This window comes from Filicampus tigris, chromosome 6 (genome assembly GCF_054856515.1).
Source record: "Filicampus tigris isolate MCC_2025a chromosome 6, RoL_Ftig_1.0, whole genome shotgun sequence".
In the NCBI taxonomy this organism is placed as follows: Eukaryota; Metazoa; Chordata; class Actinopteri; order Syngnathiformes; family Syngnathidae; genus Filicampus; species Filicampus tigris.
In genome coordinates, this window is record NC_141222.1 from 12,479,526 (window position 1) to 12,506,605 (window position 27,080).

Here is a 27,080-nt window from a genome sequence, read left to right on the forward strand (position 1 = left end):
CGGGACTCGAGGTGTTCCAATAGAGGGGGTTGCTCCACTTTTCACAAAACACCCTCACACGGGCCTGTCTTCTTGATCCTGAGGTTGGCGTGGTGGGGGCAGTAACAAAGTTCGACGGATGTCTGGAGACACAGTTCAGAGAAGTTGCAATCAAAACATCAAGACTGTATTAGACTATGCTGACTGAGTCCCCACTTGCAAAGGGCGCCATGACCCATTTTGCTAAAAACATTTTTTACATGCAATTAAAGGAGCGTGGACATCTGATCCAGAAAAAAATGTTCATGTCTAATAAGTGCCACAGATATTTTCTCACTTATTGAAATATAGCCAACATACAAAGCAAGCACCCTCATCACAGACCTCTGCCAAGGCTCAGTCAGTGAGGCATGTGAAGCTTGATCCAGATCCAGAATGGCAACCTTTCATAAGTAAAACAAATTATAACCTGCTTAGGATGAGAATTTAATGGGATCTTGATGCCAGATGTGCAATCCAGATCTTCCATTTCTGACACTGAATAAAATCTGAAGATTTGTCAGCCTTTCAAAGTTCCCCCGCTCAAAAGATATTACTTAACACATTTCTTTGAATTTCTTTCATTTTTGTATGACTTTATCAGTGTGTCTTTCACTAAGTGGAATTGATAAAAACTGCAACTGCACACAGTGTGTTGCACCCGATCTTAGCCGTTTTATTTCCCTCACGGGATGAATAAAGTATCTTTCTAGCTTTGCGTCTATTTGTAATTTAGTCACCAGCAAAAGTCATTTTCTCTGTGTTTAGGTTTCACGACAAGTGTGGCTCAACCTTGGATGTTTGTATTCATACACTCTAAAAACAGTTGGGTTAAAAATAACACAATTCTGGGTCAGAAATGGACCGATCCACAACTTGGGTCAATCCGACCCACTGTCTTTTTTTTTTTTTTTTTTTTTCAGAAAGCAACCCAAAAACTGGGTAGTTTAAACATTAAAACATTGCAGGAAAGTGGGTCAAATTAACCCAATTTGTGTATCGGTCCATTTTTGTGTTATTTTTAACTCAACTGTTTTTAAAGTTTATGGTTTCACGAGAACATGTTAATATACACTTCCACAGGTTTAAGCGGTGACTGTGGTCTGGATGTCAAGATTAGCCTCACAAACACAAAAGACAGCACATGCTGTTAGCTATTCAACCTATCGTGTGTAGGCTTGTTGACCAAGCAGCCAATCAGCTTCCCTGAGGCTGCCTTCCTGCTGACACCTAAGGAGCATGACTAATCTGTGATTAAGTGCTGCTTGTGTCTCACATCATGTTCCCACAGTCATTCTTCCACTGTCCCCTCGACATGTGCTCCAATGCCTCGCGAGCTTTTCACACAAGTGTGCGTGCGCACCACGTGCCATCATTTATCCTGAAGTTCTGAAAAATGTGCACGTTGCCTCATCACATCATCTAATATCTTCCTTTCCTAACTTCCATCCGCAGGCCTTCAAGGAGGAGTTGGAGAGTCTGATCCAAGAGCAGCAGCGCAAAGGGAACAACCCCGCCGGTCTGTTGGCCCTCAGACAGATTGCTGACTTCTTCATGGCGAGTTCAATGGCCGGTTACAACACTTCCCCACTTAGTGAGTACTCATTGTGACCTGTCACCGTGGTGACCAGTCAACTATATAAACAGCACGCCCACGCCCAGAGTAAAAAAAAAAAAAGAAAATAAAAATAAAGTGTATTTAAAGACACAAGCTTTGCCCTCTTGAAGGCTGATGTGCTGATCTGGGCCCAGACACCGGAAGAGCCATGCATTTTTCTCTCACTTTTGATTCTCTTTGACTTATGACTTGCAAACTATTTCCATTTGCACATGTGGAATGTGCAACTAAATGCAAAATCAGATGTTAAAGGGATCACAGCAGCTCAATCCATCTTTTTTTTAAGTTAGTCTATCAAAAAGGCTGTGGCAGTAAATAACGCAGTACATGATGTGTATAATATATCACTGAACAAATGGAAGAAAAGTACTTCAGTCAACTTCTAATTGTTTTTTGTTTGTTTTTTTGCATGTTTCATTCTGTATTTTCCGTTTCAGGTTTGGGGATGGTCACACCCATTAATGACTTGTACAACGTGGAAGCGAGCGCCATGGTGAAAGGAGAGAAGCAGACACGCTGTAAACTGGCTAGCCTCTACAGAGTGGTGGACCTGTTTAACTGGGCCCACTTTGCCAGCTCCTATATCACTGTAAGACCCCCCAAATTCATCATATTACATACACATTGACAGACCACTCATTTTATTAGTTCTACTTATACAATATTTTACTGGAGTTGTGTTAAAAAAATGGCTGCTGTGGCCAATGTGTGGGTGTCAATAATTGACACCCACAGTACTTTTTTTCAACATGTCTCAATCTGCTGGATCTTTGGGTCACTGCCCGCTATGAATGTGCCTTGTCCGGTGAAATGAAATCTTTTTACAGATCTGCATCAACTTAGATGGTTGGTTTGTTGGTGTTGTAGTTTTGACATAATGTAGGTAAACACGTGAAAATAGAAACCTCTCCTCGAGCAATTCATGCTTGGCAGAGGTAATGCTCATTGTTGCTTGACACTTTCATAGAAGTACTAAATATAGCACAATAAGTGTATAGGCTGCAGTCCATAAAATATTTGTCAAATCTACCTAAACACAAATGGCTCTCATGTTTATGCTATTTATGAGAGTATTATTGTATTACTAGATTTTAGTAGTGTTTATCTTCATCATACAAAGATTATTAACCCCGCCTCTCACTGTCACAATGTCAATGAAAATGCAGTGTTGTTATCTTTGTAAAGGCATTTAACACAGTTCTTTTACTGCATAGTATCACCTTAGGTCACGTGTGGGCAAAGCATGTATGTAGCTATTTAATTCTATCCACTGAGCATTACATTTTTTTTCTGACCTCATCTACAAATGGTCCGTTTTCAAAAATAAATGTGGCCCTTGAGCAAAAGCGTTTTCCCACTCACACTATAGCTTTGTACACTAGGTCAGTACTGTGCAGTTAAGTTAAGTGAAGAAGGAACGGAATGATTCATATTTGATCGTTATTATGTTGTCTGGGTGAATTTTTCAATCCGTACTGCAGAGGTATAACATCTGTATTTTCTTACTCCAAAGGCCCGAATCAGCAAAGAGCAAGATCACATCCTTATCATCCCCAGAGGGCTGTCCTTTGCTGAGGCGTCCGCATCAAACCTGGTAAGACTCAACTTGCCTTGGTGTCAACCTTTTGAAACAGGGCACCGTCTTCCACTTGGATTCATTTCACTTCAAGTAAACATTATATGGAAAAATGTACTTTGTAATGATTGTATACAAAACGCTGAATCTCTCCAGATGCCTCGTCAAGCATCACACCGCTACTCTTATTGAGAAGTCTATTTGGTGATAAAATGCTGCATCCACCAGTCATCACGCAGTGTAATCTCAATGGGTGCTCGCTCTAAGTGAGATAACGGCGTTAGCTTCTTATAAACGATACGTAATTGATTGCTCCGTAAAATTGTTGGTGGTCAGGAGGATAGGGGTGTTTTTGTTTGAAGATGTGTCCATGCACCTGCACAAAAGTGCTTTCATTGTCTTTAAAGAGGAAGTCAACACAAAAATTGTCTTTACTATAGATGTTCTAAGCGCCTCCACTAGACTAAACACAGCATTCAGATTAATATTGCGCTTGTGGAATATGAGTTAAGCAGCAAAATCCACCCGTTTTTAGCCATGTCAGGGGGCAGCCATTTTGACACTTTCTGTTGACTGAAAATGACATCAGAGTTACTCAGGGCTCAGATGATGACCAAATAGCTTTCTAATTAGACATTCAGAGCAGTATAATGTTAGTGGTTTTAAGTAGGACTTGGTGTGCATTTGAAACAAAGTAATTATACCAAAAGACACAAAATGAGGAAACCAGAAATATTTTGGGCTGTGTCTTTTTGTTAAACTTTGCTTTTAGCACATTTTCAGCATGACTGAAGCACATAAACATTGGCTGTTTATGTTAATAATTAACATTGTTAAAAAACATTTGACCTTCACTGAAAGCGGATTATGCATTCCTGCTTTGCTGGATTAATATTTCACTCCCTTAATAACTTGTTTTAAAAGGATTGTACATGGAAAACGAGCAGACACATCCCTTTCCTCATACTTTCTGGTTCAATGATGATGTGATCACTGTATAATATTGATGCAAGCGTAATTGTCATTGACCTGCCTCGCTCTCTACTCTGTTTGCCTTCGACCGGTAAAGTAGCTCAAGGTGTTTGTCCTGCTGGTTTTGCTTCCAAATATGTGTTTAGTGTTCAAGTACTGGGCTTGTCATGCGAACATATACGTATGCAATTATCTTCCACAACCCCTGCCTGCTGGACTCATTTCACGTTCATGTGTCCTTTGTCGTGTTTATTACAGAAAACACGAAAAAAAAAAAAAAAAATTATATCGGATTTATCCTGTTAATGTTTGCGGGGAGCTGGAGCCTATCGTAGCTGATTTGGGGTAAAAGGCCAACAACACCCTGGCCTGGTTGTTCGTCAGACACTGGCCGCATCGAGGCATCCATCCATTTTTAATATACCGCTTATCCTCATCAGGGAGCGCGAGGGTGTGCTCGAGCCTATCCCATCTGATTTCGGGGGAGAGGCAGGGTATACCCTGGACTGAACACCAGCAGACAAACGAGCATTCAAAGTCACATTCACACCAGCAGACAATAAGAGTCCTCAACGAGCTGAGCATGCATGTTTTTGGAATGGGTGAGACCAAGACCAAGGTCCCCGCCTCTTTATACACCCAACTCCCTAAGGCCCCTCCCACAGGTGGTGAACCCATGGGAAAGGGGACCTGCGTTGTCTCTTCAGACTGAGCCCGGCCAGGCGCCACGGCTGCAGGCCTGGCCACCAGGCACTTGTCATCAAGTCCTTCCTCCAGGCCTGGCTCCAGAGGGGGCGGGGGGCTCCAGTGACCTGGGAACGGGCGAGGGTAACTCGGTTCAAAATGTGTGTCCATCATAGGGGGTTTTGAGCCATAATTGGTCTGCTCCCCCTCCCCCCCCGTATCTGCGTGGGTTTTCTCCGGGTACTCCGGTTTCTTCCCACATTCCAAAAACATGCTTGGTAAGTTGATTGGACACTCTAAATTCTCCCTAGGTGTGATTGTGAGTGCGGATGTTTGTCTCTGTGTGCCCTGCGATTGGCTGGCAACCAATTCAGGGTGTCCCCCGCCTACTGCCCGAAGACAGTTGGGATAGGCTCCGGCACGCCCCGCGACCCTTGTGAGGACAAGCGGTATAGATAATGGATGGATGGATGGTCTGCTCCCTTATCTAGGAACTCTTTACCCTGGGTGACTCTGCCAGGGTCATAAAGTCCAAACCAACTTAACACACAAACCCCTCCACCCAACGTGACGGCCCACGGAGGAGGCGGACACTACACCATCATTGACACACTATAATCCTGAAATATAAATTGTTTGTTATATACCGGTATATGAAACATACAGTATTTTGTCTACAACTGTGATTGGCTGGCAACCAGTTCAGGGTGTGCGCTGCCTACTGCCCAAAGACAGCTGGGTAGGCTCCAGCACGCCTGTGACCCTTGTGAAGATAAGCCGGATAGATAATGGACGGATGGATGGATTTTGTCTACCAAAGTACACTCAGCAGGCAACATGGCTTTTTACATTAATCTGACAGTGACTAACTAATGAGAAACATCAACATTTTGATCCTAAAATAATGGGAATGTATCAAAAAAGAAGAAATAATTGCCTGTGCAACATCTGTTTTAGCTTTTTAGAAGAACTGCGGCTGCACTCAACCGTCTAGTTGCAACTATTATAAACTAATAGCCCACCAACAGGTGGGGTATGACAGGTGGGCTTGAATATTCATTCAAGTTGAATATTTGTCATTTTTACATTTTCAAGCTGTGAGTTTTGCTCACATTGGTGTTGCAGACTGACATTAAGCTATCAGTGACGCCTTGATCAGTTCCTGTCTGCCTCACCTCCCTATGCCTGTTTGCGATCCAATGTCAAGGAGAGTTCACCTCACTGCTAGAGTTTGGTTCCATCTTTCTGGACGTTTAGGCAAAACTGATATTAGAATTTAGTTGATGCAGCTGCATAGTTGTTTGTTTGATTCAAATCCAAGCCATTAGTTTCACACGAGAGGCTCTGCACTGTATGTTCAAGCGGTCAGTTTGCTTCCTGTCATCCCTCCTAAACCGCCACCCACCACCACTGCTCCTTGCTCTTGAGTGCTGTTGCCATTTGTAGACATTTCTTATCATCACCATTTTTTCTGACACGTTCTTTGACATCTTTCTATATATATAGATAGACATGCCGTGTATGTCACAGGGAGCCTCTTAGCTGTAGCATTATGTGACTGAGCGGCATCAAGGGCATGGCAGGGCTCAGTGAAATGTTACTGGACATGTGATGGAAGCAAATCAATGTTCCATTGGCCGACAGCTGCCTTTGTCTGAGTGTGTCGACATCAGTTTTGGCTGTTGCCCTGTTTTTGAAAGATCAATATACTGCGTGCCAATGATGTTGTTTCCATCTGAGTGAGGTGAAGCCAGAGCAGCATTTCTAAATGACTGGTGTGGTGGAGAAGATCATCAGTGAACTATGATCGGATTACCATTTGTACATCATGTAAATTCTGAGTCACCACACCAAAATGCCAAAGAAACATGTTTAGAACTTCCATCAATTTTCTACTGCTTAGGCTCACCTTCCCTCTTAATGCTTGCGTTTAGTGTTATCTGTTTTGTGCAGTGTCTTCTTGAAAAACGTCTCACTTAAAGATTTATTACTATTAACATTATTATTATTCAAAACAATTAAAGCATGTTTCATAAAACCATCTATTCTGTGTGTGTTCAACAGGGTGAGGTGAATGTGATTCATGTGCGTCCAACTGCGTGATGGATGCCCCTTCCTGTTTCTACAGCTCACACTCACAGTTTGTGTTGTGAAAGAGAAATATGAGCTTGTGGTTTTCTGCTTTATATCAGAACAACATGTGGTGGCAGTGCATGGTGCCTGCCGGCCGCAGATGGTTTCTGTTTGCGATCAACTTTCAGCCAGACCCTGACATCTGCACACACTTTGGTCATTTCTTTTTCTTCCGCTTCACACATCTGTCTCTTTGGCCAGGTGTCTTCATTCTCTCCCGTTCATCAGTGTCTACTATTCTTCCTTGCAGGTCTTGTACCTCTCTGCTCAAGCCCGTATCACTCCCAATCAATCGGATCAGTTGCCATGCCACAACTATATCGCGTTGCTTGTACAAATAAAAGTCTAGTTCATTTCCCGAGCATGATCTTACAGACAGGAGGAACGGTTGTTAATGTGATTTGTGGTGTTGGCTCCATTGCGTTTGTAGATGGATGGATGTCTCAAGATGTATCAGCTAGATTGTTTAATTTATGTGTTTTCACAGCATAAGTTATGTAAGCTTTCAATGTAAAACCATTCGATGGTACAAAGGTGACTGTCTGTAAGTTTTCTTGTGTTAGGGAAGAAAGGTTGGGTTACAAAACAAAAGAGCTGATTGCATTTTACAGCTGTCACAGCTTTTGGGAAGACTCAAGAGCTTGTCTCCAGGTATTTTTGTCCATTCATCTAGCAGATTTGTGAGGTCAGAGTCACTGATGTACATGAGGGAGGAGGGTGGATGGCTCAGCATCTCTGTTCTAGTTCAACTCAAAGGTGCTTGATGGGGTTGAGGTCGGGTTACTGTGTTATTCTTTTTCCATACCAACTCATCTAAGCATGTCTTCATGAACCTTGCGTTGTGTACTGGGGTCAGAAAATGGACAATATGGTACAATATGTTTTGGTAAGATGAAGAGTGAAGATTTAGTATTGTTGTTTAATCTATTATCATTATCATATTGAAAAAAAAGATGATGACCAAAAAAAAGTTGTGCTGACTCCATCTGCTCTCCTTACTTCCCCAGATGAAGGTCAACATCATTGGCGAAGTGATCGAGCAGGGTTCCACTAACCTGACCATCGACTCGGCCGGTTTCAGTCCCCACGCCGCCATCTATTCCATGCGTCCAGACACCCGCTGTGTCATCCATGTGCACACTCCTGCCACAGCTGCCGTAAGTTTGTTAAACACCTTCACAATTTACAAATAACTCAAAACTATAACAGTAGGCCTGAGAAAATACAATGTGGTTAAAAGTTGTGATTAGGAGAAAACCTTGTTAAACATTGGGCCTTATTTTTTTGTTTTAAAACAACACGATACACTTTAATAAGTTCAGTATTTTGGAGAGAAAGATCACATGTAAAGTAGGAGCATAAAGCATCTAATGACCTAATAATAGAATAGTACTCAATACAGACCTCTGTCAACGCTGAAGCGTTTACAAAAGTAAGAAAAACGCACCATTGTATTTGTCTGCACAGCAGTTTCTGTAATCAGTAGTGTGCACCCTGACAAGAAAGAGGATGAAAATGGGAATGAATGGCCTTTATTGAGCGGTCAAACACAAACACAAAAGACATTCCTGCTAATAATCGTTGTCAGTCAGCCAGTGTAATTGCCGGTCTGTCAAGGATGTACCCCTTTTCTCGTTCCTCAGGCACCATTTAGACCAGAGGTGCCAAAGTCCAGTCCTCGAGAGCCACGATCCAGCCTGTTTTACACGTTTCACTGCTCCAACACACCTGATACAAATGATAAGCTCATCAGCAAGCTTTGCAGAAGCCTGATAATGGTCCTGGTCACAGAATCAGGGGTGTTGGAAAGGGGGCCATTTAAAATAGGCTGGATACGGGTTTTTGAGGACCCGACTTGGGTACACCTCATTTAGATGGTCCAGTGTTGATTACAAAAAACAAAAATGAAAAAACAACAACAAGCGGAAGCAGCTAGAGATGCAGATGTGGGCAGAGCAGGCCTTTAAGTGGAAGTCAACCCAAACATTACTTTCAAGAATATGTTCTATGCAAGCCCACGAGTTGAAACAAGGCATTCTGATAAATATTGCATTTGTGAAATAAGAGTTAATCCACCCGTTTTTAGCCATCTCTGGGGGCGGCCATTTTGTCACTTCTGTCGACTGACCATGACATCACAATTGCTCAGGGCTCAGGTAACGACCAATCACACAATCTAATCACAAAAAAAGCCAATCATGGAAGACACACACAATATTATATGAAGATAATACTTTCACATGTCAGCTCTTGCTGTGTGAAACAATCTTCCTGATGGGTGAAACTTTTGATATAGTCTGTGTGGTTCACAGTTAATGTATTTCTGACAGCCAAAGTTGATAAAAATCGATGGTTCCCATTGGACTCCATACAAAATGCATGCGGGTCATTTTTGACCCACTTATGGAATCTTGGGGTAGTAATACAAAAACTAATTTCTTAAAAGGTATAAAAAGTAAGTGAAAAATGTGAATGGCATTATATCAAAAATATGTTTTTTGAGGAATATCTGGAACATGAAATCCTAACAATTTTTCATTACGAAGATATTTAAAGAAAACAACCTCACCGGGTCATTTTTGACCCACTTATGCATCTAAGGGTTAATCGGAGTACCATGTTTAGACACGTGGGACACATAGAACATAGTACTGAAAAGAAAATTTTGACTTAAACAAGTCTTGATACTCAACATTAACATGAGTGTTTGTTGGGTACACTCTGCTGAGCAGCACTGTCTTTATTCATGCAGTTGTGATTGGAAAACTGAAATGATGTGTCCCTGACAGCAGTGTTACCCAAGAAAAATCTCATAAAACACATCCAAACACAAATGTGGTGCAATATACAATACAATACAATACATATACAGAGACAGTATATTTGGAAATAATGATGAGCTCATCACAAATTTACTTTACTTTACATATATTGGTTAACAACGTAACATTATAGCATTATTTGTTTTGTATAATACATTTTATAACAATTGGTTAAAGTTGTTAAGATAATACCTCATGGCACACCTGACGATCTCTTACGGCACACTGATCCACAGCACAGTGGTTGGAAATCGCTGCCTTTGTTCCATCTTATTTCTCCCTCCTGCTTGTAGGTGTCCTCTATGAAGTGTGGCATCCTGCCCATTTCTCAGGAGGCGCTCATCCTGGGTGACATCGCCTACTTCAACTACCAGGGCAGCCTGGATGAGCCAGCCGAGCGCAGAGAGCTGCAAAAAGCGCTGGGCCCTACAGCAAAGGTAGGAAAGCCTTTTGGACACACAACATGGAACGTTTTAAAACAAGCAGGTTGTGTGGTTTTACACTTCCAGATAGGGATTCACGAAAACTAACTATGGGACTGATATTGGTAAATAATGAAGTCACGTCCATTGGTCCGATTTCAAGAAACTTGATCGAAAACTAGAGATGCCACCAAACCACACACATTAGTGGTCACCTCACGCGCCAAACCTCTGCAGTATGATGTAGAAGGTAAACATGGTGCAGCCATCACCAGTGTGGATTTTTTTTTTGTCCTTTTATTTTATTCCAAGAAGACACTACTTTACAGACACAACTCTACAATGTTGTTCCTCCACATGTTTGTCCAATGCGCGAAATATTAGTTTTACCATGGACGTCAAGGTTATTATAATTTGAACTTTTTTTCATTATAGTTTTAACTTTCTTTTTTTTTCACTTTTTAAAAATTATATTGTAGATTAATTTTTATCATTTTTATTATTAGTTTTAGTTTTTTTTAATATGGAGTATTTGTCGAGTGCAAGATACAAAAAAAAAAGGTCACTAAGTGTTGTATAATAAAGTAAAGTACAATTCTCAAATAACTGTTTGTCCTTTCTTCCTTCTGTACAGATGTACAGCACTACCGCTATAACCCTGAAAGCTCATATATGATATTAATTCTCAAATACAAATTCGACAAATACGAAAATGAAGGGCATTTGTGATATAATTATAGTTAGTTTTATTTAGTTTAACTAACGTAAAATGTAGTTTGTTAGTTTGAATTTTTAAAAACAATTTATTTTTAATTTTATTTTGTTAATGAAACTGTTTTTTTTAATTATAGGTTTAGTTATTTTGTTCGTTTTTGTTTACTACAATAACCTTGATGGACGTCTGACTTTAGTCCAGTGACTATGCTTTAGCTTGACGGCGTAATGCCTGGACGAGGACTATATAACATTGAAAAGATGACACTGCATTCACAAAAGTTGTCAGGTACACTCACAGCAACGGCGAACTGTCAGGCTTTTGAAACCATGCTTCGGCAGTGTAACATAAAGAAGATTATGTCACATAATGTTGAGCGACAATGCGCGTATTATGATCGATGCTACGTATGAAAGTGGACTCGCTAGCCTGGGCTGTGTAACGCATAAGCTTCAACTCGCCATAAGGAAGACTGTGCTGAGCCAAAGGAGGAGATTGCTAGCTTCGTGCCGAAACCTTGTGTGTAGTGTACAAAAAATATATTGATGGAACAAAAAAACAGCTTGCATCATGCATCCCTAAACAAACAACTGTCGGTGTGGTTCAAGAAAGTACATTCAACATTCCAGTCTGCCCAATTCAGTACTGTATTGTGGTTTTGGCTGTCAGTACCATTTATGTTGAAAAGAACAAACAGTTCTTGACTTCATAACAAATACATAAATCTGCTTATGTTTTTAAAGGTTCTGGTGTTGCGGAATCATGGCTTGGTTGCTCTGGGTGAATCTATGGAAGAGGCCTTTCATTACATCCACACTGCGCAATATGCCTGTGAAATCCAGGTATAATTATACAGAAAAGATTATTGTGAAAAATGTGCCAACATCTTATGTCAGCTCTATGGCTAACACACAGGTGAAGCATCTTCTTTTTAAAAGAGAACCAATAAGGCATTTATGCATGGCTGACTACATTTAGTAGCCATTTGAATTTGATTTTTCACATTATTGACAGTCTTTGTTTTCATTTATTTGTGATGTTGTTTTGTCTAAATCTCCTACATATCTGTCCGGTCAAGAAAAAAAAAAAAAAAAAAGAACATTAATCCAACAGCAAAGCCCAGCTTAATTTCTATAAATAAATCCCCCCAAGCATGTTTGTTGTGCTCGGTATGATGTATTCCTTAGTGTTGTTGAAGTCCTGTGTCTTTTGCTAAATTACATTTTTGTTCAGATCAGAAAGAGCGTTTCTTTCACGCCACTGGCACTAATTCAGCATACGGAGGATTTCAGTTGGCAATATTTATTTGGAAGATGTTTGTTGGTAAAAAAAAAAAAAAGAAAAAAATCCATCTGTCAAGTGTGTTGCATAAGGTGACGTCCTTCTTTCCTTTTTTTATGGCTTGGTTTAGGTGAAGGCCATCTCTTGTGCTGGCAGCATAGACAACCTGATTGTGCTCGACCAGGAGAAATACAAATCACGCGTGCACACCGTGGCCGCCTCAATGAGCGAAAACGTGAACAGTCCTTACAAGTGGAAGGTCGGCGAGCTGGAGTTTGAGTCTCTGATGAGGATGCTGGACAACCTGGTGGGTCAAATGTCCTGACTCTCGCTGAGCGTCTGTTATTGATTATGTCCTGTATTGTTTCCTACACAGGGCTACAGGACAGGTTATGCCTATCGCCATCCCATCGTACGCGAGAAGCCGAGGCACAAGAGCGACGTAGAGATCCCCGCCACCGTCACAGCGTTCATGTTCGAAGAGGACGTTGACGCCACGCGCTTACCCTTCAAGTTTATGCAGCAGCGGCAGCAGCGGGAGAAGACGCGCTGGCTCAACTCGCCTAACAGCTACACCAAGGTCAACGTGGAGGGTGGAGTCGAGCGTTACAACCACAACAGGACAACCACGGTGAGCACAATCTAACATTGTAATCATCCATACTTCATATTGACAAGATTCACAACTCAAATGGCTAACAAATATGCGTGTAGGGATCCTGTTTCGTTATTATGACTCTATTTTTTGTAAACAAGATGTCAGGCTCTGGGTATAGCACTCTAGCGTGATACTACCATGCCATCTGCTGGTTGAACGAGGTACTATTTTACTGTTTTTTTTTTTTTTTTTTTTAGATGTTTCTTTTTAAACCTCCCTAGCTTTTGATACTAAGTATCACTGTGTTCAATTTTTTCGCCAGTCAGCCACAGGGTACATATAGCTGTTCACACTGACATTTACACTATGGCTAAAGTCTTCAATTAATCTAAGAATCAAGTCTTTTGAAGGTTGGAAAACCTAAGAACAAAGAGAACCCCCAGGCAAGCATAGGGAGAACATGCTAACTTCACATAGGGCGGCCCGAGGCCGGGTCAAACCTCCAACCTCAAAACTTTGAGGTGGAGGTGCTACTCTCTATGTCGTCGTGCCAAACTAATACAAATGTAGTTTTAAAACAAATATCAAATTATTTACTATCAACGAGCTTCCTTAAATCTACAGAACATCTTAAAGGCACTAAAAAATAACATACATGCCTTTTATTGCTGGCAGTATAAGGCACACCTGTGCACTAATCATGATGTCTAATCGGCATCTTAATATGGCACAACTGTGAGGTGGATGGATTATTGGCAAAGGAGAAGTGCTCACCATCACAGATTTAGACTGGTTTGTGAACAATATTTGAGAGAAATTGTGATATTGTGTATGTGGAAAAGGTTTTAGACCTTTCAGTTCATCTCATAAAAAATGGGAGAAAAAACAAAATTGTTGCGTTTATATTTTTGCTGAGTGTACAAAAGCAATTTTTATGCAATGGGATCCATCCATCCATCATCTTCTGCTTATCCGTTGTCAGGTCGCGGGGCTAGGAGCTTGATGAAAAGATTGGTAGAATGATGGATTCTAAAAGTATTCATTTTATTATTATTATTATTATTATTATTATAATTATTTGTATTATCCATTTCAAGTGGATGAAAGCAGAGGAGACTGGAACGCCGATCAGAATTGAGGACCCCAATCAGTTTGTCCCTCTTAACACAGACCCCAAGGAGGTACTGCAGAAGAGGAACAAAGTGAGTCTGACGTCACACAATCATGCATGATGATTGCAGCTTCTGGCAGCTTTTTTGGTCATTTAACCCAGCTATTTTAAAAGTTGCTTTCACCTATATTTAGTAATCTAAAAAATATATTTATATTTTAAATATACATCAAATCATAATCAATGCATGAAAGGGTTAAAATATTTTTTTTAAATTTAGATTGATTAATATAGGCGAAAGCAACTTTTAAATAGCTGTCCACTGTAGTGACCACTGTGCATGAAAGGGTTAAGCAGAAAATATATGCGCACAGGAAATATGCAGACTGTGCATGTGTGTGTCATGCATGCATGTTTGCACCTGGATAGTGATGAGGAAGGAAATTCAGTGTAAACACATATGGTTGTGTTGTAAAACCCAAGAAGAAATGAGGGTGTTGAATATGTTTAATTAATATGAGTGCAGATTTTTTTTTTTACCTTCAATATTGTTCCAAATGTAGTTAGGCCCTAATGTAAGGAACTTAAGCTAAACAAACTTATTTTTCATTGCTATTTAGATTTACTTTTTTAAAAACAGCATTATTATTATTTTTAAAAGCCTTTTTGTTTTACAGATTAGAGAGCAGAATCGGTGCGATGTGATGACATCGGGGCCGCGCTCACAGCACCTCGCTGGCATCCCAATTGATCAACCACGACGGGTAAGATAGAAAACATAGTTCGACATGACATCAGGGTATAACACATCAAAAAATATAAATGAAGACCAACAAATAAACAGGAAATACCTCTGTAGGTTTTCAGAGATGTTTCTTTTATTTTAAGTTTTTTTTTGCCAAAGGCCATGTAGGGGTTCACACGGCGCTGAATGCAGCTGGTGTGGGATCAATCCCACTAAATGTCCCATTCACAATCACTTTCTAATTAACTGGTAACAATCCTAGGGTGTAGTCTGCCTTTGGCCTAAGTCTTTAGCGTTTGCAGGTCCAAATTGTTTACTTAAATATGGTCAACTAGTAACACCTCAGTTCCACAAGGGGGAGCCAGGTGACGGCATCCTACTGCAAACGCTAAATTACAGTACAGTGCATTATTCAATTTCTTTCTATCTTTCTGCTTGTTAATGGTACTACCGCCGTGGGATTATTTAAATGCTAAATTAATACATACATATTGATGCAACAAACACATGAAACCAAAAGCAATTCAAATGTAACTTTTTAATGCTAACTTGAGTGTGGTTGGTATCTTGTGTTGAAGGCTGAAGTGCAGATACACATTCTGGTAAATACCCGCAAATATTTATTTATGGTTGTTTGCAGTGTTTGAAATTTTTCCTCACTTTTTAAACTTTTGTATATTTTTTTCACAGCACAAACAGCATGTTTTGTTGTCTTAGAATGGTCACATAAAAACATTCACGTACAGTATTTTGTATTTGCACATCAAATCATTGTGCAGTGTTCTTAATTGGATGTTAACATGTAATGGTGTGTTTAAACATTCAAATGTGCTCATTTTATTTCACAGATGTAGTTGGGTTGTGGTTTGTGTGAATGCATGTGACTTACCACAATGGCAATGCGTGTGTGTTTCATTGTCTTGTCTATGCGTTTTTTTACATTTCTCTCTCTGGGTTCAAGATGTCAGAACATTTCTATTTTGAAAGTTTGAAGTGGTCTATATAGTTTCCACACTGGAAAAGCTTTAATGTGGTAATGATAAAATATATATTTTTTAAGACCGAAGTGGATGTGTGATTTTTAAGTTACTGATTATGTTCGCTGTTTTGGTGGCTTTTTTTGGGCTACAAGTTCTTCACCTCTCACTGTTTGTGTGTTTCCACGGCAGCCATACGTGCCCACAGAGGAGGAGCAGATGGCCCCACTGCCTCCCAACCCGTTCAGTGAGCTGTCAGAGAAAGATTTGCAGGAGTATCGCAAAAACGTGGAAAGGAGGCAACTGGGTCTCGGTAGGTGGTGCACGGCCACACACATACCTACCAGTCTTCTGTTTATTTTTTATGGCATTTTAGTGCTGAAGTTGCTCATGCTCAACGATGAATAACACACCTGGTTATTTGTGCACAGAGACACGTAATACTATCGGTATAGAAAAAAGTGCCATTAATGTGCACATAGATAACTATTATTACATTTTATTTTATTTTATTTATTATTTTTTTACATGTTATAACATTTCCTGTTTCCATATCAGGTGAACCACAGACATCTTTTAGTGGTTTAGTTGTTGGCCCATTTGCAAAATAAAAGGCACGTGAAGGAAGTAAAACAATTTAATATAACTAGCCTCATTTGTTTCATTTCTACGCAAGATTTCAAATAGGAATAATATGGATTTCTTACAGGCGGCACGGTGGTCGACTGGTTAGCACGTCCGCCTCACAGTTCAGAGGTCGTGGGTTCGATCCCGGCTCCGGCCTCCCTGTGTGGAGTTTGCATGTTCTCCCCGTGCCTGCGTGGGTTTTCTCCGGGCACTCCGGTTTCCTCCCACATTCCAAAAACATGCATGGTAAGTTGATTGGATACTCTAAATTGCCCCTAGGTGTGATTGTGAGTGCGGATGTTTGTCTCTGTGTGCCCTGCGATTGGCTGGCAACCAGTTCAGGGTGTCCCCCGCCTACTGCCCAAAGACAGCTGGGATAGGCTCCAGCACGCCCCGCGACCCTTGTGAGGAGAAGCGGTACAGATAATGGATGGATGGATGGATTTCTTACACATTAACTCACAGGGCCAAAATATTAGGTAGACTAACCCAGTCTCATGCCATCCAGGAATGATCTCTATTAGCAAGTCTGCTTTGACAAAATGCTTTTTTTCAAACAGCATCAGTGAGGTACAGTATGAATTGAACAATGTTTTTATTATTGTAAATTGTACTTGCTTTGCAGTAGTGCACATTTTGCCCATTTCCATGTAAGCTAAATGAATAGTCAAAATACACACACAACATACACTTTTTTCTCCCAGTAGACCCTTTGTTTCTGCAAGCAAAACAGATACACACACACACACTGAACAGCAAATGCTAATCATATTAGCTCTCAGCCTTTTAGACAGGCATGGACAAAATCAATAGTGAGCAGAGAGAGAAGAGGAGGTCGTATCAACAGTCTGCATTCTTCTTAAGGCCTAACACCTTGCATTCAATACATGTGTTCATTAATGTACTGTATGTGCATATGGGGCACAAGTACGGTGTCTGTGTGTGCGTGTAGCGTGCAGGCACAAGAGGCCAATATGACTAAGATGGCAGAACGAACAGACAGCAGGTCTTTACACCCGCCTCATGACTGCCGGTCGTTGCTATGACACGGTTGCTCCCGCAATCCCGTGAATCCCCAGTGGCCAATCTGGATGCCAGCTGGAGACCGTCTGGACTGGCCTGAAACATGACTTGCCTACATGCACACACACAGAGCCTCATCGGTCATCCAAAAAATCATTCCATAAATGTCAAAAGTGTAAAGAGAAGTCAACCCAAACATATATTTTTTAAAGAATATGTTCCCGGCAGGCTCACTAGTTGAAACACTGCATTGTGATTAATATTGTGTTTTTGGAATATGAGTTAAGCAGCAAAATCAACCTGTTTTTTTAGCCATCTCAGGGGGCGGCCATTTTGTCACTTCTGTCGACTGAAAATGACATCACAACTGCTCATGGCTCAGGTAATGACCAATCACGGCTCATCTGTTTTCTGAAGCTGAGCTGAAGGCTGAAAACGGTTGGATTTTGCTGCTTAACTCATATTTCATCCATACGTCCATTATCGATACCGCTTATCCTCACAAGGGTCGCGGGCGTGCTGAGTAGGCGGGGGACACCCTGAATTGGTTGCCAGCCAATCGCAGGGCACACAGAGACAAATATCCGCACTCACAATCACACCTAGGGGCAATTTAGAGAGTCCAATCAACTTACCATGCATGTTTTTGGAATGTGGGAGGAAACCGGAGTACCCTAGAAAACCCACGCAGGCACGGGGAGAACATGCAAACTCCACGCAAGGAGGCCGGAGCCAGGATCGAACCCACGACCTCTGAACTGTGAGGCGGACGTGCTAACCAGTCAATCACCATGCCGCCTCATATTTCATATTAACCATAATGCCTTTTTTCAACTAGTGGGCCTGCATAGGACATTCCCCTTTAAATAAGCTATTTGCACTCTTGAAATCTCACTTGGATGCTTGTGTCTTTTAAAAAGATACGTAAGCAAAGACACAAAACAAATCAGCACTTTCATTGCCTGTTACTCAACTTGAATACATACAAGTGTTGTGAGCGAGGCCTCGGCATACTCGATGTGCAACCCTGAATGTGCTAATTAATGTCATTGTGATGTGGGAGCATCTTTTGTGCACAGTTAAAAATTATTCAAGCCACTTCTGCTGAGCTGTATTGGCACATTAACTGTACTAACAAATGTTGCAGCTGAAAACATTTTATTGTATCACATAAAATATAAAAAAAATTTGACAAAAAAAAAAAAAAAAAACTTGGGCCATATGTGGTCCATAGATTGTCCACCACTGATTTAAAAGCTCAAGGTAGGGATGCAAATTCCTACCTTGATTTAATGCTTTAAAAAAACAAAACAAAAAAACATTTACACCGATAATGATGATAAACTGCCTAACTGAATAGAACATCCTGAAAAACCTACCCGATATACTGTACTGTCAAGATAATAATGTCCAAGAAAGAGAAACCCTGCTTTCCAAAAAGCCTTAAAAGAATCCGACGAGCATTCTGTCAAATTTTCAGAAGAGCATCTGTCCATATCTGAATCCTAACTTGTGTGTGTTATCACTAATCTCTTGACTCGGCTTCCCCCCCGCTTCTCTCCTGACCCTTCGTCCCAATTCCCGCACCCTCTGCCTACCCGCTCGTCCCCGCTGTCTTGCCACTGCTTCAATCCACCCAACCTCCCCCCACAAACTCATCCTCCCGCAATCCGCTCAACCCGCACCCGCTACCAACCCCCACCACCCCTGCAGATGGCGAGCACGAGCTAACCTCCGATGACGGCTCCACGCTCTCTCAGTCTCTGTCTCTCACCCAGTCCCCACAAAGCACTCCAGCTAAAGGTATCAGTCACTACATCAGAGCTGCCTCTTCATGCTGCTGTGTGTCTGTTAAGATGAAAGTACTCCGTTTTCTCGTGGTAGTTATCACTCATATCCGAAGTGTTGGTGTGGAAAGAAAATAATAGGCTACATACTAAATGTCCATTTTGTCAGAAACAGCTGCGCTACAGGGGAAAACTTAATGGGGAAAACTTAAACCTTAATGTCACAACTTGAAATTTGAAATAGCAGATAGCTTAGCACCTCAATCACAACAAATAGCCTGTGGTTCTGATTAATGGAAAATATGTGCTGTAGATACTATAAAAATATGCATTTTTATTAAGCTAACAGGCGCTAACAATCTACTTGTCCACTGGGCACAATTTATTTCTAATTGGGTGAATGGTGATGCTCACTATCCTGTTGCCATGGCAACTTGGCGCTCATGCCAAACGCACTATAAAGAACGATCACGTTTTCAAAAGTCACCTTTTTTATGGGTCTTTACAATATAATTACTTTAATGCCCTCACGTATGGGAAAGGAGAGCCACAGTCACCAATGCGCACTGTTTATTGAACGCTTTTTTGTGAGCTGTTTATTGAACACCTGAACTGCTATTGGCTGCAGTTCACGCTCAGACGCTCACACACTGACTCGTCGGGTCACCCCACATTAGGCTCCACCTCTTGAAGGCACATGCATGTACTGTATACACAGACACTCAATACAAACAGTATTATCTATGCAGATGCATTCAGACACATTTAAAATGTGTTTATATTTTGTTATCACCTATTACAGGTGGGTCTGGAATGTGTCCCCCAGACTCCCACCATAAATGGGTGTTCACTGTGCCTTTCGCTTCTATACAGTGGTACCTCGACTTACGGTTCTGGAAGAAATTTCTTAAGTAGAAAAGTAGAGACGCGTTTTCCATGTAAATGCCCTGATCCGTTCCAAACCCCACAATATTGAGACATAAATGTTTTATAAAGCATACAAATGCAACAAATGTAACAAATACATGTGACAATTAGATTATTGCACGATAAATGAGAGTTGTGCATAATGTAAAAAACAAAGAATAGAGTAAAGAATAAAAGTGATGGTCGTTTACCTTTTAATTGCTGTCCTCATTGCTTTTTGCCCTCTTTGGTTCATGTTCTCTCTCAGAAGTGGTTTTTGCCTGGCGTTTTGTAAACAACTGATTTAATAACGTGGCGACTGTCTTTACATTACAGTCATATTATTTGGCGAAATCAACCAAACGCATCCCTTTTTCATACCTTTCTATTATCTCTTGCTTTGTTTATATGGGGAAAAAAAGGATTTTCTCCTTTTTTTTCTTTTCCTTGTTTCTAATTCATGTAAAAAACTATCGGAACACCTCATGGCCCACGGGGCGAATGACGAGGACGCTGCATAGTCATATCTATCACATATATATCTATATACCTATCTATCTACACACATAGACACATACGGTAGAGGTCCTTCTTAGCCAATGGGATGCCATGAAGATGCTCGGTAACAGCCAATGGCAGAGCAGCTATGAGTGTGTTGCGTTCAGGAAACTCCGGCGCTGCGAGTGGCAGCCCATACTGTATTTTTACCTTTTGTATCCTGAAATTTCTTTCGTAACAAGAGGCAATATTTTCCGGTTGAGGCGTTTGGTAACATGAACATTTCGTTTGAAGAGACGTTCGTAAGTAGAGGTACCACTGTATGTTTCATATGTCCACCACGTGAAGCCAGCAGGATTACCTCAGAGAGCCGCTCCTCCTTAAATAGTAGCTAACAACACCACAAGATTGACATCCTGTCAACTTCCCTCGTAGCACAAACACACACAACCACACACCAGCAGTAGCAATTAACCCACAGCGCTGTCGGACTCATGGGAGCCATCTTTTATGATGACGCTACTGTGAAGTCAGACAGTTGTGCTTGAAACCAGGTCAGTTTGTTACATGCTTCATTTTCAGGATGACCTCAGTGTGTTGTTTGCTTTCATTTTGTGGCATGAAAATAACATGAGACGTGGCGATGACGTTTCATTATAGTTATCTAATACCAGTGGCCTGCTTTCGCTAACATGCGCTGACGAGCCCATAGGAGCAGATGTGTCACTCGCAGGCGTGAACAGTCGGCTATTCAAAACCGAGCCCTGCCCTGCCTTTTAGGGTGGGAGGAGGACAGGCTCTTTAGGCTCTCAGGTCAATAGGTTTTACACTGTCATCTTATGAAATATGTAGAGCACGAAGACAGTGGAAGTGTAGCACACATCTGAAATGGTGTTTGTATGCCCAAGCCAGCGGAGTGAGACATTTAGTATACGAGTGCAGTGTAGGGGCATTTAAAGCATGCACGGTAAATCCTAATGAAGTAAAGTTTAATGTGCCTGTGTTCTAGTTTGAACTCAGGAGGAGGATTTCACTACAGTTTCTTCATTCATCACAGTTAACAAAAACATTTTTTTTCAACAGTAGTATTAATCATAGACACTAAAATTGATACATTAGATACATTATGAGAGGAGACCGGTGCTTGATGTCACACTCTTTAGACTTTTATTTATTCCCTGGAATCAATACATCTTATATAGACAAAATGTGTACCAAATGAAAGACAAAAGTCTCATGTACAAGTATATACTTTGTGTCTATGTCATTTTCATATTTTGTGTAAGTGGAGAGTTATAAATAATCAAATAGTGTGACATGTTGCAAGTTGTCTCACTCTAATGGGGTAAGATATCACACTGGATTTTGCAACTAAGAAAACAAAGACAAAATTATTGCTGATCTTTTTTTATTTTGAAAGTGAACATTGAAGTCAGCCAAAGAAAATGTTGAGCTCGAAAAATTCGTTGAACATAGCCATTAACGCATGGCATTTATGCAACAAGCACTGGCTTAAAATCCTTCGGAACTGTTGGTACGTGCGCATGTCTCTGAGCCACAAATGCCTGTTTTACCTTCCTTAAACTGAAATTTCAAGATTGAATGGAATTACAATAAGCAAGAAAACATTGGTTCATAATGAAACTTTAACCCGTCCTGAAATGTGGACATAGTTCCGACAACAACTTGAAGATCCATTTCTAAACACTCAAAGATAACCTGATGACCAAATGTCCCCACTTGTCAAACTCATCATCCGAATGGCCATTCTGGCATACGTAACCCAATTTGCCAGGAGTGCATTTTTCATTGGCCCATTCTTTTCATATGTCATGTGACAACTAACCCCAAAATGACTGAAATATATATATACTACCATGTTTGCTAAGCCTAGCCCTAGTTTAAAGCTATCTTAAAACAGAACAATGACTGATGTATGACAAAATGACTGAATCTCTCCTCTAACAAGTCCACATGTATCGGAATTATTTCATGAATATAATTTTTATCTGCAAGACACTTGTTTAAAAAAAAAAAAAAGTTAACTTCTATTTTGGGGCGTTATGCAAAGGTTTAGTCGGCGTTCATCTCATCTCACAATGTGCTATTCTCCTCTCAAAAAGGACATGAGCCCTGACCAAAAAACTAATATTCCACTTTTTAGTTGTAACGCGACTGCAAGTGCAACTCAACAATCTACTCATAACACAACAAGCCGTGTAAGTAGTCATAGTATTCACTTGTCCCCCATAAAGGGAAGTAAAATGCCTTATAAATTTGACACGTCACAAACAAGAGTGTTGTTAACAAGCCTGACAAATTTGAGTGAAAATAAAAAATGAGGCTCCGGACTTGTATAAAATAGAGACCTCCTCCCAGCTGTCGGACTCTGTATGCACTGAAAACATGCCCCGCTAAACGTCATCCGTCAGTCAAATACGTTCATAGATGTGCTCAAATGCCTGTCATTTGAGCCTTAGGCTGAATAATGTGTGCTGCTGTGTTAAATAATAATCACCTTTCCTTGAAGTGTCTGTTATGTGGACCCACATACCGATATGACACTGGCACAACAACACATGTGACAAGACCATCGCCGGTCTGCCCGCTAGCTAGTGGGACAGTATGAGTTTCACTCTCTGAAATATTCATCAATATTCAAATTTATGGAGATGCACCTATAGGGGAAGGTTTTATTTAGGTAGGGGTGAAACAACTATGGTGTGTGAGGAAACACAATGCGCTTACGCATTCCGGGTCAAGTTGCTAGCTCACCCTTTAACTGTACCCATTTGTTTCACTTTGGCTCTCTATTGTTTCCTGTTAAACAGATGATTCATTATTTATTCAAATGAAACATAATCTCTGTCATGTTTGTTAAAGTGGTGTGACAAGTGGCCTTATTCCCCCCGCAGTCAACCACACGGGCCTGATGAACGGCAAGGACAACCATTGCGACGCGGACGACGAATTGTGCAAGCGGGTCAGCCAGCTCAACACCAGCGCGGAGAGCGTGGAGATGACGATGCGCCCGGGCGACAAGATCGAGGAGGTGTTATCCCAGGAGAGCTCGCCCTCCAAGTCGCCCAACGCCAAGAAGAAGAAAAAGTTCCGCACGCCGTCCTTCCTCAAGAAGAACAAAAAGAAAGAGAAGATGGAGGCCTAAGCGCCATCAAGATGATAGAAAGGAGAGGGCATCTTTTTCTTTGTCTTTTACGTTGTCTTTGTTTTCCTTTTGTTTTTAATTCTTTTCAGAGTTTTTATATACAAAGAAATAATTTGGAGGAAAAAAAGAATTGGTTTGTAACACAAAAAAAAAAAAAAACCACAAAAAAAAGGTTTCACAGGCAGATGTACAGATGGAATGTGGTCAGGCATTCACAAGTGAATCACGTATGCAGTACTCAAAGTTGGCTCAGTGACATCCTGCACAACTGTGCTGAAATCAGAATTTTTAAAAGTACCATACATTATTTCATGCTTTAAAAAAAAATCTAATTCTCAAGTCAAGAGTGAATCGTGCACATTTTTTTTAATCCTCATCTAGTGGTCCTCTGCCTGTGCTTTGATTCACCGAGAGGCTGCATGACAGATGACATCACACTGGACAGTTGCTCTCCCTCAGTGGCCACAGGGTATGTGTCCATTTGTTTACTAGGCTCTTCTAATTGGGCACCACTCTTTTTGTTTTTGCTCTTCTACAGCATCAACACACGTTTATTCACCAAACTGGAGTCGTGCGCCTTTTTGCGTTAACATCTCAAAAGAGCCAGCAGGACACTGTATATTTATGTAGCATTCTCCTACTTACTTTTGGGGCAAACCGGAATTTTTTTCATTTAGTGGAAGTCATCGCATGAGATCTAACCTTTTTTATTGGACATTTGCCTGTAGCCAGCGTCCTTTTTCTACTCATTTCTAAGCTTTTTCCAGGCGCCTATTTTGTCTTTTGCCAGGAGGAGAAGTGATTGCTCACGCTATATTTTAAAGTAGAGTACATAAATATAACACAGATATATTTGACAACTGGAAATGTCGGCTATAGATTTGTAACTATATATTTTTTTATTTGATTATGCTGCACTTTCCACTTGTGTGGGATGGTTTCACCAGTGAAGGAGACTGTGAAGTTGTAAATGGTCAAAATTGAGCAAGTAGCAAAGCAAAGGCCTGGATAATTGAGTCATGTGAAGACCCAGAAAGTGAAATCAGTGTGAAGAAGGAAAAACAAAAAAGGCTTTTCATGTGCAAAATGATGTCTGCGCTCAGCAAAAATAGTAAAAAACAAAACAAAAAAAAACAGGAAGTGTGTAGTGCGGATACGTCTAACATCTGCAGTCTCCAGCTGATATGAGAATAACAGGAGTATTAGGGCCTCACTTGGAGCAATATTACCAGATAAACAGTTAGAATGGTAGAAGAATAAAGTGTCCAGTATTTTCATGCACATGTAATGCAGTCATTCTCTGCGAGGAGTATTACATGTTTGTTAAAAAACATTTCAGGATGGTGTTTTTTTGTTTTTGTTTTTTTTTAATACACCTCCAAGCTTCTAACACTACAACTTTATTCTTTTGAAATTTAAAAATGTAATAATCTAATATTACAACTACAGTGTATAATATAATATTAAATAATTTTAATAATATTATTCTCGTAATTTTTTTTAATTACTAATTTAAAAAAATACTACTGTTAACATTTTGACTTCATGCTTTTTTCTTGTAACATTAAGTTTATCCTCATATTTTTGACTACTCTAGTCTAAAAAAAAACGATTTTATTCTTGTATAATAAGAGTTTTTTTTTTTTCTTCCAAGATTTTATCTATGTATGACTCCCACCCCACCCCCGCTTTTCAGTCTGGCCCTAATACTCCAGTGTAGTGAATGAAGTATGGAGCAGGGATGACTTTTGTACAGTGTTGATATACTGTATGTGCTGAAAGAGTGTGTGATTTAAAGCCATATTGTATTGTTTTTAGACAATGGGTGGTGATCCAAAGTGTGGCTTCACTGACCCTGACAGGACCTCTTGTTTAACCCCCTTAATGACTGCATGGCCCCTACTCTTGGGCTCAATACAGCACTCTGCGTCACTCCTTCAAATGCAGCTTTTCACATGCACATTCGATCCGTCTCTAAGCCCGCTTCACTCCCCTCGTGCAACGTTTTTGGCAAATGTGATATTTGTCAGATGACCCGTTGTTGACCTGCACTTCCCGCACCCCCTCCCTGACGGGATGTACCCATACCAAAGCCAGCAGTGTAAAGTGGTCAGGCCGTATGTTAGGTTGTATCCAACACTTGGTTTTGGCCAGCAGCTGGCTGGTGTGTATGTAAGTGTAAAATGGAGAAGGGAGGAAGTGAAGCTACACAACCTAATAGCAGTATGCTTTCAGCTTCTTTCATTGCATCTCTCGTCTTTGTCATCCTCCATTCATATGGCTATATTTATTCTATGTTTGTTCATGAAGTATTTTATGGGCACAAATTGCTCCCAGGTGAACTGGATGTGCATTACTTCATTTTGACTTTTTGTTTTTGTTGCACCTTGCGCTACTAATGCTTCCCAATCCATGTTTTCTGTTTTTTTTTTTTTTAAAAAGTTTGCTTTTGCATGCCACAATGAGCCATGCCACTGTTTGACCTGTGAACACCCCCCTATATAAATGCTAATCTATGGAGTTGCTTTTAGATGTATTGCTAATCAGTGTACATTCACAAATAAACTGTATTTTACCAAAATAAAAGCTAATTTTCATCTGTTTCTGCATCCATGTCACTCAATGTATTGTTTTGCACTTAATCCATACACAATCATGTTCTTTTGCACCGCTGATGTAAAACGAGCAGTTCAGTTAAGTCTCATCCATTGTTGCATCCGTAATGATTGTTGTTTGCATTCTAGCACTACAAATTGGATGAGATCTATTGTGAACGGGAAATAACTGGTTGTTTTTATTTGTCTTGGATGGGAACAGATGTACAACCTGTGTGTCTGTGGACTGATCAATCATATTTGCGACAATGGTTGAGTCTGACTAAAATAATCAGTGGGACAATGACAGGCACAGGAAATGTGGACCTTCTTGTCAGAAATACCAAAGCCATGAGAAGAGGCCTTGAGAATATCATGAGGGAAATGCACGAGCTTCTTTGCCCTTAAAATAGCTGCACACGTTTCATAGTACACCCCATTAAACAAATATATACACTGCTGCTTCGTACCTTTCCAGGGTCAATGTCACAATGACATATGCCATATCAGAATCACTCAGTTGTCATGAAAATGTAGCAGAATAGTGAAACTATAGCGTCGTTGTCCAGTGAAAAAAACTTATGAATGGGGTTTATGCGTTACAGACATCGCATTAACATGAACATTTAAAAAGATTGGACATAAGTGTTTTTCACAGGACAGCGACAATATATTAAGTGACAAATATTTGCACATTCATACATTTTCTTTTTATCACCAATGGATGAATGTGAGTTTGGCATGTCACACACACTGCTCTGTTCATCGGAGTGTGGGTGTGTGTGTGTGTGTGTGTGGGGGGGGGGG

At 40.6% G+C, this 27,080-nt stretch overlaps 1 protein-coding gene across 5 annotated transcripts in view; it reads left to right on the top strand.

Annotated features, from left to right (window-relative positions):
• add3a (adducin 3 (gamma) a) overlaps positions 1-26,280 on the top strand; it is a 63,333-nt gene extending 37,053 nt beyond the window's left edge. For 3 of the 5 annotated variants that reach the window (XM_086033131.1, XM_086033132.1, XM_086033133.1), the window contains 13 exons: positions 1,474-1,612; positions 2,074-2,225; positions 3,150-3,230; positions 8,009-8,158; positions 10,117-10,260; positions 11,704-11,802; positions 12,372-12,548; positions 12,618-12,872; positions 13,937-14,041; positions 14,628-14,714; positions 15,865-15,985; positions 19,036-19,125; positions 23,429-26,280. In XM_086033131.1, the coding sequence (XP_085889257.1) occupies positions 1,474-1,612; positions 2,074-2,225; positions 3,150-3,230; positions 8,009-8,158; positions 10,117-10,260; positions 11,704-11,802; positions 12,372-12,548; positions 12,618-12,872; positions 13,937-14,041; positions 14,628-14,714; positions 15,865-15,985; positions 19,036-19,125; positions 23,429-23,679 (1,851 nt within the window). In that variant the 3' untranslated portion in view covers positions 23,680-26,280. Of the gene's footprint in view, positions 1-1,216; positions 1,370-1,473; positions 1,613-2,073; positions 2,226-3,149; positions 3,231-8,008; positions 8,159-10,116; positions 10,261-11,703; positions 11,803-12,371; positions 12,549-12,617; positions 12,873-13,936; positions 14,042-14,627; positions 14,715-15,864; positions 15,986-19,035; positions 19,126-23,428 lie in introns of those variants that run through there. The other 2 variants (XM_086033135.1, XM_086033134.1) reach the window with 2 other exon arrangements.
• The last annotated feature ends 800 nt before the right edge of the window (positions 26,281-27,080 follow it).